Source organism: Schistocerca serialis, chromosome 2 (genome assembly GCF_023864345.2).
Source record: "Schistocerca serialis cubense isolate TAMUIC-IGC-003099 chromosome 2, iqSchSeri2.2, whole genome shotgun sequence".
In the NCBI taxonomy this organism is placed as follows: Eukaryota; Metazoa; Arthropoda; class Insecta; order Orthoptera; family Acrididae; genus Schistocerca; species Schistocerca serialis.
In genome coordinates this window covers 316,105,316-316,119,978 of record NC_064639.1, presented here as the reverse complement: position 1 = coordinate 316,119,978, position 14,663 = coordinate 316,105,316, and the positions used below count along the sequence as shown (strand labels likewise).

The 14,663-nt window shown below is 38.2% G+C and overlaps 1 protein-coding gene across 4 annotated transcripts in view; it reads right to left on the bottom strand.

Moving 5' to 3' along the window:
* LOC126457111 (RING finger protein 17) overlaps positions 1-14,663 on the bottom strand; it is a 505,497-nt gene that overhangs the window by 34,395 nt on the left and 456,439 nt on the right. For all 4 annotated transcript variants that reach the window (XM_050093159.1, XM_050093158.1, XM_050093161.1 and 1 more), the window contains 3 exons: positions 8,327-8,478; positions 8,059-8,202; positions 7,862-7,981 (listed from right to left, as the gene is read on the bottom strand). In XM_050093159.1, coding sequence (XP_049949116.1) covers positions 7,862-7,981; positions 8,059-8,202; positions 8,327-8,478 — 416 coding nt within the window. The remainder of the gene's footprint in view (positions 1-7,861; positions 7,982-8,058; positions 8,203-8,326; positions 8,479-14,663) is intronic.

Sequence of the window (14,663 nt, the reverse complement as noted above, 5' to 3'; positions counted from 1 at the left end):
GAAGTGGAACAAAAATTGTGCGTTTATGATCCATTTCTTGCACCATTCCATCAGTCTGCTCACTGGAACTGCCATGCTGTTTTCCAACAGCCACTTTTGAACTCCCAATGCCATTGCCTAATCTTTCCTTCACAATAAAACCACCCAGAATGTAAATACTGGCTGCGAAAGCCTGTACTGTAAGGCCATTGTTGTTTGCTTTCACCAACAGTCAAACTATTAATGAATAACTTCCATGGTTTTGTAAACAATCAAGAGATGACAGCCCAGAAAGAAGTTTCACAAATGCAGTGCCAACATTTACATACAAGCACAAGGCCTTTACTTTTCGAAAATGCTTCATTAGTGTGACTCTTATATTGCACTTTTAATGTTTATTATAAGTTTTCTTGGGCTACCCTCCAGTTTTGTTCCTCCACGTGCAAATGAGCTGTGTGAAATTAAGGCTGCATAGTGTAAGGTGGTATAACTCTGGATCTTCAAACTCTGAAGGAAAATAATTAAGAAAAATAAACCTATCACCTTCACAACATATTACCTCCACATAACAATTTCATACACTGCCTAATGTAGGCAGGTTGCTTATTTTAGTCCCATTAACTCACTGCGATGTCATTTCAGATAAGACAGGTAGAGAGCGGAGTGAAATGAGCTGTTCCTTTTTATGATTCAAACCAGATCATCCCAGTGGTCTTTCACTTGCAAGGGAAAGCAGCAGTCATAGCAAGCATATTGTCTTCATCTTCAATTCCTTTACTGTAGATAACACATTTACTCATGTATTACTCACATGAAATAACTGGAAGTAAATTGATATCTGTCACACAACCACTATATGTTTTCTTTTATATTTGCACGTGGTACAAATAAATTAACTGTTTGTCTAAGTGCCATACATTGTGCAGGAAATAATGATTTACTGGGAAAGAGCATGAATACCAACACTGGATGCCAAAATTAAAAACCCTATACCGGCAATGGAAGCAACTAAAAAAAAATGTGCTGCAGCCCACAAGCAAAAGTAAACAGAATTTGCCTAAAAGCTTGTGTGCATGGCACCACATCCACAATATTAAGGGATATTGGTCAAGAAACAGTTGAGAGGGCAGCCAAGATTCATGCATCAAATCGATCATTAGTTATTTGAGAAAGACAAAAGAGCTTCTGAACATGTATGAATTTGAAAGTGAAAGAGAAACCAACAACCCATCAATGCTGACAATTTTAAAACACGTTCAGTCATCTTAATTGTTACAGAAATGGCCAGGTAAACACTCCTTTTACAAGAAAGGCTCCAGGACAGATTTTTTTTAAAAACAGGAAATTGTACTTACCAAGCTCCTTACCTAGCTCCTATTAATGTAGTTCCCTTGGCTATCTATATACAGCTGCCAATGTTTCTGAAGGTCTTGGAAGCAAGCAGAGAAATTTTGATTTGGGATACCTGTAAGCTCATTTGTCACAGCCCATTGGATGTCTGCAGTATCTTGATGAAGCTCTCTTTTTAGTTGCCTTTTAGCTCATGGAAACAAGAAAAAATTGCCAAGGCGAGAGGTCGGTGAATATGGCAGATGTGGATGGCAAAAACAGAATGTTTGGCGAGATACTAAGTACCAGATAAAATAGTATGTCATTCAGTAACAACCAGTCCTGAGAATGACACAAATCAGGGTGGCAAAGTTGAACTGGTTGTTGCAATTTTTTCAAGACTTTGATGTAAAGAGTTCCATTCACTGTTTGACCTGGAGGAACATACTCATGGTGAACTAATCCTTTAATATCAAAGCATGGGATCAACCTCGTCTCTATTCTCACAGGCTGTCATTTGACTTTTTCCGAAGTTGGTGATCCATTCAGTACTTTGATGCCTCCTGTGAGGGTCATACTGATAGCACCAACTTTCATCCCCAGCAATAATCCTTGACAAAAATGAGGGATCATATGCTCTATCCAGTATTTAGAAGAAATTCTTATCTTTCCTCCTTTTACTTGTCTGTTAGTGTGTGGGGGATGAGTTTTGCAAGAAGTTTCCATTTCCTCAAATCTCTGCATAAAATCTTACGACACACATAATATTCAAATTAAGTAATTCTGATATTGCAAGCAGAATTACATGATGGTCTTCATGCAATAACTGCCTTACACACTCCATGTTTTCATCGGTATGTACTGTAAACGGGCGACCAGCCCTGTGATGGTCTTCCTATGTCTTTGCCTTCACAAAACCTTCGGTCCTGTTCTAAAACACAATTATTGAAAAAGTGCCTGACCTGCATATACTTGCTCAATAATTGATCGCATTTCACTAGGGATTTTCCTGAACTTAACATTTTCTCTTTTCACACAATCAGCATCCATTGTGTCACTGTACCAAGAATCCAAACAGTGTGTTGCTAAGCACAGCCCTGCCACCTAGTGAGATTGCACTGAAACATGGCCTAGGTCATTTCAAGGATGCACACACACCAGTAACATAAAAGCAACACCCTTTCCTTTTTAGTATTGCAAACTCAAAAAAAGAAAAAGAAAAAACAGAAAAAAAGAGAAAGAAAAAACAGAAAAAAAGAGAAAGAAAAAACAGAAAAAGATAAAGAAAAACACAAAAAAGAAAAAAACACAAAAAAAGAAAAAAACAGAAAAAAGAAAAAAGAGAAAAGAAAGAAAAAACTTGCCCTGGAACTTTTCTGACAATGAGAGCATTGTCTGTGACTCTCTCTCAGAATGAGGTCTTCTGTACAATATCAAAGCCCTAGAATTAGACACAAGAGCATCAAATACAGACACTTTTAGAGTTGTGTGACTGAAAAATTTCAGAGAAACATCTCTCAGTTGTACAGGCATCAGATATATGAAATTATTCTCAAAAGCATTTCTCTGGAAAAACTGAATTTTAGAAAAATAGGTCCAACTATATATTAATCCTGAAACAATTTCAAAACAACTTGGTCTGGACCCAATTTTAATAAAATCCAAATTTTAGTCCAACAATTGGAAGGTCACAAAACACTTCAGTTAAGCCGATGTATCTCTAAACTTCCATTTTGTTCAAGATACTTTGAAAAGCACAATCTCGTGGAGCAAATTTCCATGCTCCAGGGACTATTAACATGCAAGAGAGCTGTTTATTATTTGAAAATGGTTATTGTTCACCATTAATTAAGAAAAAAAAGTGTAATTTTGTATATTCTGTGCTCCTTTGGAAGCCGAATCACTTTATCTGTATTTCAGTATCATTTCATGACTTATACACATTATTGTTTCTCGTAATATTTCTAGTGTGGCTTTACAAAAATTGAAAAATCATTAATGGTACTCCCATTACGTTACTTCGGCCATATTTGATCCTATTCATCTTCTGAATGAAAACTGAAAATGACCACTGCCTTGAATCATGAGGTAGGATAATCAGACGAAAAGATTCAAGCAGGACTCAATCAAATTTCAGATATTATCAATAACACTATTGAACAGATTGTTTCTAATGAAATAAGATTATATTTCTACATCTGACTTGAGTAACTAGTTCCTTAAGACAAGTATTGGCAGTGGCACAGAAACAAAGTCTTCCTAAATGCTCCACATTTAGTTATTAAACTGAAAGTAGTAAATTACAGTAAATTATTTACAAAAGACAGAAGGTAGTAGCCATATTTTCTTCCGTTAATATTTGAATATGAAACATAGGGTCTTAGACTTTATCAGGGAGAAAGATTTCTTTTTAAATTCATTTTCTAATCTTATTTGGCTACTGGTGCTGTACATAACAGTTTTATATGATTGTCACATTATCTATATTATTACAGCAGTATTCGTAACAGAACTGAAAGTAATAGAGGTCTTCTAAAACTACTACTTGTGATTAAAGAATCAGTTTTATTTTATCTTTTAAATATAAGAGTCTAGGAGCAACCCTTCCACTTATTATATGGAGCCTAAATTGCCACAAATATTTTTTTTGTGCAACTGGAGGGTAGCACAAAGAAAAAAACATCGAACTTGAAAAATAAGAGCCATCGTAATGCTTCATATTCCAACAATGTTTAAGTATTAAAAATGGACAATGATCCCTCTTGTCAAGCTCAGTGCAACATTCAGTTGTTGCCAACCGCGAAACTGCAATGGGAAAATTTCTCTGTGATGTTCAATTGAGTTTGGATACAGACTACGGCTCTACTGATTGCATGGTATTCTTTTAGCTCAATAAGTTTAGACATGAAAGAAATTCACTTGATTTAGACACCCAGACACTGCTACCGAAGAAAATGCACTTTTGTGTTTAGGGAAGGATATATGAGAATGCCTGTTTTAGCTATCAGGAGAGTCACTGTAGTCTTGGGGACTAAATTAATGTTGTCTTGGACTAAGAACAAAGTGAAATATATTAGCAAATTTTGCAGTCTATGAAAAGCACAAAAAATAGAAGGCTTCATATCATAATGAGTGACATAATGTTAACTGGAAGCAATTTTGCCACCAATGGATGTGCTACAAATACGTCTTAAGCAAAAGAAATAGTTCTGTATAAATGAACAACAATGATGAACACCAGTTTACCAACGTAAAGGAATATTTCACAGCACAATACGATAGAACAAAAGTCAAGCTAGTTCGAGTAAAATGTGATACTTTAAGAGTGAAGAGAGGAGAGGGGAAAGGGGAGAGGTGGGTGTGAGTCAGATGTAGTATTTAGTGATAAGCTGTGTATTCTACATTATTAGACTTTACTGTTACATGCCAGTAACAATAGGTAAATTAGTGCATTGAACGTGCATAAGGAAGTCAGTTGTCTTTAATTCTTCTTCTTAAATTTTACCTTTGATACTATGTTTGTGAAACTCTGTTTCTGTAATATGCACACTGAGCCTATTACAAGATCTTCTACTGATTTGTATGATGCATATGTGTTAATGACGACGTATTTTGGCCTTCCAAGACTACTCCATTGTACATCCTGCCTCATACACTTATGAACTCCAGCCACACAAATGGTAAACTACAGAACAACAAAGGCAGAATAAAATTTAAAAGTCACTTAAGCTGGTTACCAACTAACACAAATTCACTGTACGTTTTTATAACAAGAATTACCACCTCTAAACCTGACGAATGCGTGAATGGACACAGACGAACTATCTGCTTTGATGACACACTATGATAGTTCAGGGGTTTCATCGCCCGCTACATCCCATTGGTCATTTGGATATTGCCATCCACTAGTCTTCACCAACCCCAGAGATCGGAACACCATCTATAACATATCCTCTCACTGCAGCACCCTCTTGGACTTATCCTGTTCTAATAAAAGTTCCCTTTTCTCTCCCAAGGACAAAATTTCTTTATTTCCTCAGTTAATTACAATTACTGTTGCTGCTGTTGTGGTCTTCAGTCTGGAAGACTGGTTTGATACAGCTTATCATGCTAGTCTATCCTGTGCAAGCCTCGTCATCTCTGAATAACTACTTCGATGTACATCCATTTTGAACCCGCTTTCTGCATTCGTGCCCTGGCCTCCCTCTGCAATCCGCCCTCCCCCAATCAACAAATTGCCAAATTCACTACTCCTTGATGCCTCAGGTTGTGTCCTATCAAACAACCATTTTCTTAAGTCGAGTTGTGCCATTCTTTTTTCCACAATTTGATTTAGTGCTCCCTCATTAGTTATTCGATCTACCCACCTAATCTTCAGCACCACATTTCAAAAGCCTCTAATTCTCTTCTTGTATGAGCTGCTTATCATTCATATTTTGCATCCTTTGAAGGTAACACTTCAAAGAAATACCTTCAGAAAAATCTTCCTAATATTAAATTTATATTTGACGTTAACAAATTCTTCTTTTTCAGAAACACTTTTCTTGTTATACCTAGTCAGCATTTTTATGAACTGTCTGCTTCGCCAATCATCAGTTATTTCTCTGCCCACATAAAAAAATATCTACAACTGTTAGTGTCTCATTTGCCAATCTAATTCCCTTGGCACCACATTCTTCAATTCAACTACATTCCATTACTCTTGTTTAACTTCTGTTGATGTTCACCTTATATCCTCCTTTCAAACATTATCCATTCTGTTCAACTGCTCTTCCAAGTCCTTTTCCATCTCTGAGGGAATTAAAATGTCACTGTCAAACCAAAAAATTTTCATTTTTTTTCCTGCCTGGTAATAATTCTATTTCCAAATTTCTCCTTGGTTGTTCAATGTACAGACCAAACATCATCAAGGATAGACTACCTGTCTCACTTCCTTCTGAAGTACTGCTTCCCTCTCAGGTCCTCTGACCTTTAGAACTGCAGTCTGGTTCCTGTATAAGTTGAAAAAAATAATTTGCTTGCAGTATTTTATCCCTGCCATCTACTGATTAGAGTGTAGTCAGTAGCACAAATGATTGTAACTGGTGATAAAACATAGCTGCATCTGCTTCACCCAGATGTGAAATGATAATAGGAGTCTGAATCTTCCCACATAATGATTGTCAAACACAAGGAATGTGGACAAGAGAATGTTGAGGATTTTACTTATATCGAATGAATGCACTGCAATAACTTTTGTAGGCTGGAAAGTAACTGTAAACTGTTATTCTGGAATGCCGGCTTGTAAGGAATCCTACTAAGAAACTGTAGTGCACCAGCCCACAATGGTGTGTCCAAACTTACGTATTTCTTAAGCACTTCAAACTCCAGATAAATCGTCCCATATGGTCATATCTGTCATCACATATTTGCAGCCCCATATAAAACGTGATAGAAAATGTTTGCAAATACTATTTTGAGTCTTCAGAAAGCCCCAGGTACTACCAAAAAATACTCCCAATAATTTCCCAAAAAGATATATTCAGGAATCCCCAGATATAGAGATCTCAAAAAACACTCGGAGATAAAAATTAAACTGTTTGTTATTTATTAGTAATATATTTTCCCTTGAAAGACAGATAACTTCCCTGTTTCCTTCATGGTGTGAAAATATATGAGCTGTCAATGCAGTTGGGGGGGGGGGGGGGGGGGGGGAGGGGGGGGGGAGAGCTCTTGAAATATTAATAATATCCAATCAAAACCAAAAGCCACATTATCATACAGGATGGTTTGGACAGTCTCTCCACTCTTTGGTGTGTCAGTACTGTTTCCCTGTTTGGCACACTAATTACACCTCTTCCTCATGATTTGCCTTTTCCCTTCAGTTAGTTCCTGCTTTTGTACAATGTGTTTTTTATTGTGAGGTTTATTTCTTACATCTCTTCAAATTTCCACTAGAGGAATGTCTCCTGTAAGTAGTAGTCTAAACAAATCCATAAATGTATTGCTAGCGGGATGAATTGGTAAACATTCCTGTTTTATAAATGGGTGATATTGCATGTGGAGAGGTTCATTATGCCACGTCTCACCTGATTAAGTAATGTCTGTGCCAGTATGGGATCTTCGGCATCTATGATTTCATCACTATCATTGTTCCTATCTTCTGATGCTGCACTATATTCATGAAACATACCTGAAAGCTCTGCATCCATACTATCATTGCTTAGGTGCATTTCCATATTCTCAAGATTCAAGCTGGTTTGTAATATATTCAGTACCTGACCGGTAGTGAATTTTTTGTTCGCCCTAAGCTTTTTAGCATTAGGAGATCCTGGTGTCTGTTGATTAGACACCATTTTGAACAATCTACCTTAAGAGACAACTAAGCACAGGTAAAATGTGACAACTAAGCACAGACAAAAAGAATGAGTGTTGACACTTAGAAGTGTCAACTGCAGTGAACATGCTAATAACTGTGTAGAAGCCTGGAAAGCCTTTCTTGGGAGAAAGTGGGTGTAGAGTAGAAAGCTCTGTTGATTAAGTCATTATTGGAAATCCATTATGTGTAACATACCAAATATGGGTCACCATCCTTCTTTGGGAACTTCTTAATTGTTACACTGGTTGTTTGATCTACAACTGAGACATGTAACAAATCCAGTCCAGTGTTATTCCACACACCATCCCCAGATATCTGTAAAAAAGAATTTAAGGGTAGGTACGGCAGGTTAATTAATGTTCACATCTTTTTAAAAAATATGGGGAACTTACTGGTTCTATTCCTGCCAATTTACACCTGTGACACTGCACCGGTATCTCTTGAAGCAAGACATCTTTTCGAAGATCTGTGGCTCTACAGTCTTCAACATTTCCATAATCAACAAAAATAATTTTCAGTGTGCTGTCTTCATTTAACTGTGAAATTTAAACAATTATACTCTGCTTTAAATACACAAATTCAAAAAATTCTATATATTTATCGTCACACAGCTGCTTTCCCTTTTTTTGTTCTCTTTCAAACATGGAATGACAACTGTACCTTCAACACCTTTCCACGGTACCATTTCTTATCCCCATGGTATTTAGCAATGCACAACTGTCCTTCAAACCAATACAGATCCTGAGGGGCTGGTTTTGAATTTCCAAAGCGAGATTGCAGGGCATTTTGTATCATTGTCAATGTATTACTTTCTGTAACAAAAGAAAGAAAGAAATATTACCTCAAAAGTAAAGGCATTCTTTTTTTGACAAGTCAGTCAACTATATTCATTATGACATCTTTGGTGGCATATAAATAATGCAAGGAGCAGTAACTATTTCAGCGTTAACTAGCACTGCACATGCTACACATGACCTCCCCCCTCCCCCATAAAACACACACACACACACACACACACACACACACACACACACACACACACACACAAAGAGGGAGGGAGAGAGGGTGGGGACAAAGAGGGCGGGTGGGAGGGAAGCAGGGAGAGAGGGGAGGGAGAGAGGGGACTAGTTTGTGCCAGCACCGCAGCTCAAATGAAATGGAAAAGGTGGGGGAGAGGGAGACTGAGAGGTAGTATCTAGTGGAGTTGGTGCACGGAGAAAGAATACAGGGAGAGGGAGGCTCTGAAGGAGGGAAGGCTGCCTGATGGCAGCAAGGAAGAGTCAGCAAGCCACTAGACAGGTATGTGGCACTGTGGTGTGTTTGGTTTGGTACAGGCAGATGGAGCACAATGATGTGAAAGGGGTGATAAAACAGAGAAAGAGGGAGACTGCAGAGAGAAGGGTGTGACAGAAAGAGTACAGTGAGGGCAGCAGTGGAAATTGGTGTGGGACAAGGACCAGTTCAGACTGAACCAGGAGGATTGTAGGATCAAAGGATGTCTTGTAAGGGTTCTTTACATGTATGCTGTTAACAGCAGCTAGTATTGGAGGGGGTCGGTGGAAGGTTATGAAGCAGCCAAAGAAGTTGAACACTTTGCACTTAGCAATGTTTTCTCCCACTGAGTGGTCCACTTAGCTCTTGGCTAAAGTTTGGCAGTGGTCTTTTATTGAGCTTGACATACAGCTGGTGGTCAAGGCCACATAAAATATTTGCTCAACTTTCAGTAAAGCTAGTATATAATATGATTAACTTACAGAGGTGGCTCTACCTCTGATAGGGCAGGACAGTAAATGATATGCCTGTGACAGAAACAGAATAGCAAATGCTGAATAAAAAAAGTCACTTGACACCATATAGTGAAAATGGAGTGTCACTGAGAACTGGCACTTGTTTTTTCACTAGAAATTTCACTAAAACTGTAACCATATGAACATCTACATAGTTGTGCAGAAAGAAGAAATCTCTCCCCTTCCACAGTGGGGGACGAAACCTCCGATCCTTTTGTACAACCATCCCAGACACTCAAATCATACAGGGAACTTACATCGGTGCCACTGGAAACAAATTCCCTTTGGAAAATGCCACAAGTGCAAAAAAAGCAATGAGGATTATCGTCACTTTCATTCACAAGTTCTTCAGTCTTGGCAAAGCATCAGTGATCCATTCTGCACTATGTCATTTTATGGTAGATTTGTCTTGATAACACTAAGCCTTGTCAGCTGTGATAATTTTTTCCAGTAAAGAAATGTCCGTATTTTTCATATCAATCAAGAAATGGCAGGCATTCCTGCGACGCCATTTTAGTTTGGCAGACAAATTTTTCACACACTTCTCTCTTCTTCAAAACATTCTGGGGAATGTCTTGCACACTTGATTTAGAGGTATTCATTTCTTCAGTGATAGCTACACGAGAGATAACAGTCGATTTTCAGAAGATAATGAATTTTCTCAATGTTTCCATTAAAGAGGATGAATGTGAGGCGAGATGCCCTGACCTCTCATTGCCCTTGTGCAACATCTGCCCTTTAAAATGTTTAAACCACTTAAATACTCATGGATGACTTAAACAATCACCACTGTACGCCTTTTTCATGGACTCAAATGTCAAACCATGGATCATTGCTCCATTGCAATTTTACACACAATGCTGATACACTATGATGGCACACCCACCATTGCCTACTCACAATTGAGTGGTTCCAGAGCACAGTTGTTAGTTCAAGACTGCTTATGTGGCAAGAATAAAATCAGTCTCTGAACTTTTTGGACATAGAGTGTAGATTTCTCTATTTCAGATAAGGTGGCATGGCAGTAGTTGTTAGAGTTATCATATGGATTTCTCATTTTTCTGGCTAGAATTTATGCAGGCTGAGGATATGTATAAAAATTGTTCCTGTCCATTGCTAAGTAATACACTTAATTGAGAAGTTATTTGAGTAGGAATTATGACCAACTAGGATATACTGAAAGGTTTTCAAATTTCTGATCCAGCTTTGTTCCTTTCCCTGCATAAATCATGAAGGACCAGAAGTAACTACTTTGTTTCTTCCATAGAGGATAGTTTTATACCAAATTATGCCCACTTTAGTGGTTCTGGGTGGCAAAATTAGTTTTAGTAATTGTTTTATCCATTTCAGTTAGAGAACACCGCAACTGTTTTTGTAAATTACACTGCAGTAAATACTCCAACCAACCACAAATTTTTTAGAAACTATTTTACTCTACTGTTACTAGTTTCAGGCTTGAGCCTGTTTGCCCATCGTCAGACAGAAGTGTTGATTTCTTGGCTTTCCTAGAGCTTTTCATGAAGATATAAGTGCAAAACTTACAAGGAAATCGACTCTACCATGGTGATGATGGCTTCAAGCCCAAAACTAGTAACAGTATGGCTGGCTGCAGTATTTCCTACACTGTAGCTTTAGTTGCTGTACATTGTTTGTTGACTATACTTCTAAAGTTTTGAAATGATCTGCAACTGCTTTATAAAACAATGAACATTTATTACACGACTGTATACAGATATGTTTTCAATGTAGAGGTGTCCTTAACATTAAAATGATTTGCAGGTATTTTTCATGAGTCTTCACAATTATATTGTTTTATATCTCCTTTCACAAATCTAAAAACTGCCTAATCTGAGGCTATACTTAAACAGTCCACGCTTACTAGTTGTGTCATAAAAGCGTCTGCTGGCAAACTCCAACAACAGCATGCCACCCCAAGGTGTACTTCAAACAAATAACACAACGTAAACAAACTTTTGTACTAAAATTAAAAAAACCTCGCATATGCTTACAATTTATTGTAACATTAACTAACACCATGTTTGTAACATTAACTAACACCATGTTTACTCATTTATGGATGATGAGGGTACAGAAAACTTCACACAACTAACTCTTAAGGAAAAAATACAGAATTTAATTCTGCAAAAATTTTGTATACTCACACATGCTGTCTCACATATATGAATAAGTGCTTTACAATTTTTAAGCAGTCTAATTCAAACATTAAATATTATAATAGAAATACTATTTTTCATTAATATATGGCATATATCAAATACAATTCATACTTCATTTTGTTTTTCATAAATAAATTATCCTTCTACTTAAAACATTGGTACCATTATGTTCTACACCTTAAAAACTGCTTGTTTGAGTTGAATCAGATAAGTAAACCCCTTTTTTGTTTTTACCCATCACTATCATTATTGTTTTTTCTTTTGAAGTCGAATAACCATACATGCTCCCATAAGAAATTCTATTAACTGAATCAGCCCTGGCAAGGTAACATACACATACACATTCCTCACACACAGACAAAGAAATTATGTTACATGAACATGGGTCTGGAAATGGAAACACTTTGTTTCTATGGTGACAGCATGCACCACCATGCAGCACCACAGGTGTCGATAGGTCGACAAGCCCCTCCAAAGATGGCATACAGACCAGCAATTGCTGCACCAAGACGTAGCGGTGGTGTCACCAGAGAAGTGATATAAGCCAGCACCACAGCAGAGTGCACAGTTCCAAGTCAGCTTGACTACTGATAAGACCGCCTTCTATTTGCATACTTCAAGCTGCATCGTCTGCTCCTAGCGAGTCCACATCGAATGCTCAAATGTGTGTGAATTCCTAAGGGACCAAACTGCTGAGGACATCGGTCCTAGACTTACACACTACTTAAACTACGAACAACACACACACACACACACACACACACACACACACACACACACACATGCGCACGCTCGCACGCCCACGCGCGCAAGGACTCGAGCCTCCGGTGGGATTGGCAGTGTAATCTGTGACATGGCACCTCTAAACGTGCGGCCACTCCGCGCTACGTGAGTCCAAAGCAGCTGATTTTCTGTGATCATTCTAGTGGATCAAGAACTGTCTACCATCCAGCCTTAGCTTCTGGAATAGCAGTTGAACTTCAGGATCTGCTACCTAAGCTGATTTGTACAGTTGAGTATTCGTCAATAAATGTGTGTGTTCTTGTCACTAATCATTATTATTGTTTCAATATTCTCCTCATTCTTCTCTCATAGTGTTTCGTTCAGCACATTATAGATAGATGATGGTGGCGATAAGTATAATCTCCTCCTGCAGTTGTATAAGAAGTATCCCACAACAGATGGCACCGAAGAGGGAAAGGATCTGCGCAAGTCACAGGATTTATTTTTGTTTTTGCCTGCCCACTCTTGTTATTTGTTATTTATGTCTTGATAGTTCTTATCATATGTCTAGTGCATTAGTGTGTGGACTTTTGAGTCAGGACCGACAGTGTGTCATTTTGTGTGCAGTGTCCAATCCAAATTCCTAACAGGCGTGGCTTCTGTATCACAAGACAGTTCTCAAATGTATGTTATTCAGTTACAGGGCAAGCAAATCCAGCAGTTGTTGCTAACACAATAGCAGCAGCAGAATCTACAAGCAGCATAGCAGCTTCAGCCTCCATGATGCCATTCCACCATTTCAACAAACGATATGAGGACTGGTCAGAATATGTAGCTCCATTGATGAATCATGGAGGCACACAAATTGCATGGCACGAAGATCATAGCACCTTTCTTTCCACTGTGGGTAACAAAGTTTATAGGCTCATAGTGAAATCGTTTCCTGGAAAACAACCAAAACAGTTAGAGTTTGAGACTTCAGTTAGAAAGTTAACTACTTTCTTTGATAAACACACACTCTTCGGTGCTGCAAGGTTCAAGTTTTTTGCCATTAGGAGGCAGCAGGTCACTCTCATAAACAGTGGATCACTGGTTTACAAGGTTTAACCAGGCATTACAAGTTTTTGTGAATCTGTCGACAATCATACTGTGATGTCACACTGGGTGATGCTATACTCAAAATATTTGTGATGACACAATTCGTGCTGCTATTTTGAAACAACCTTATCCTTCTTTAGATACAGTGTTACAGTTAATTGAGGCTCAGGACACTTAAGATTTAGCATGTGAGATGCAAAAGTCAAATATTAATGAACTGCATAGTGACAGTGCTAGTAGTGCTGTAGAATGTAAACCGTCTGGTGTCCGCTGCGCCCGTATGGCATCACGTACAGGGACAGACAGTGCCACGTCGTGCCGGCAGAATGCTGGTAGACAGAAAAAAATAGCAAAGTCAAGCCCAAAGTGCACTAGCCACCATAAGCATGCTCAGTGTCCAAGTAGCGACACTTTTTTTATTTTGGCAATACAAAAGGTAATGTTCAGTCAATGTGCAGGAAAAAGCTGTGTGGACAGTAAATTCCCAAGTAACATGCCAAAACCAGTTCAAACCATTCAAGTTCTCACAGCACAGCCAGCCTTGGAACAGTGTGACCACGCAGCTGTAGTAAATGTTGTGATAGGTCACCCAAATACAAAACTTAGCAAACAACAGTCGGGTGATTTTCATGTGGCAAGCAAGTCACACCAACTCAAACATAGGTCCACTACTAAATCTTTGCCCCACCCACGGAAACCGATGGACAGCAACAGGCAGGAAGAGAGTTCTCTCTTCAGATGTGGAATGTAGTCAGGACAAGGTGTTTATTACTTTTACAGAGCTAAGAACAATGTCAAATTGCAGCTGGACACTTGTGCCTCAGTTACACTTCTGAACAATCATTATTTATGAACGATTAGGTTTACCTATACTGAGTACAGCTATGCATGTGTCAGATTGTAACTGACAGGAAATTTCAGTTTTAGGAACTATCAGTACAGCAGCTATTTTTCAAAGTGTAACAAAGACAGTTGTATCCACAGTGCTTTCTGCCAAACCTTCACAGAATATTTTTGGCTTCGATTCTTTTGATATTTTCGGATTGTCAATCCACAAGTCAGAGTTGCAAATTTCAACAGATATGCCTGCAAGCTCTGTATGACAAATTTAGTGAACCTTTAGCAAAGGTCTTGGTTGTACGAACAATTTTTTAGCTCATGTGTCATTGAAAGACAATGCACAACCAAAGTTTTGTTGAGCTAGGCAAGTGC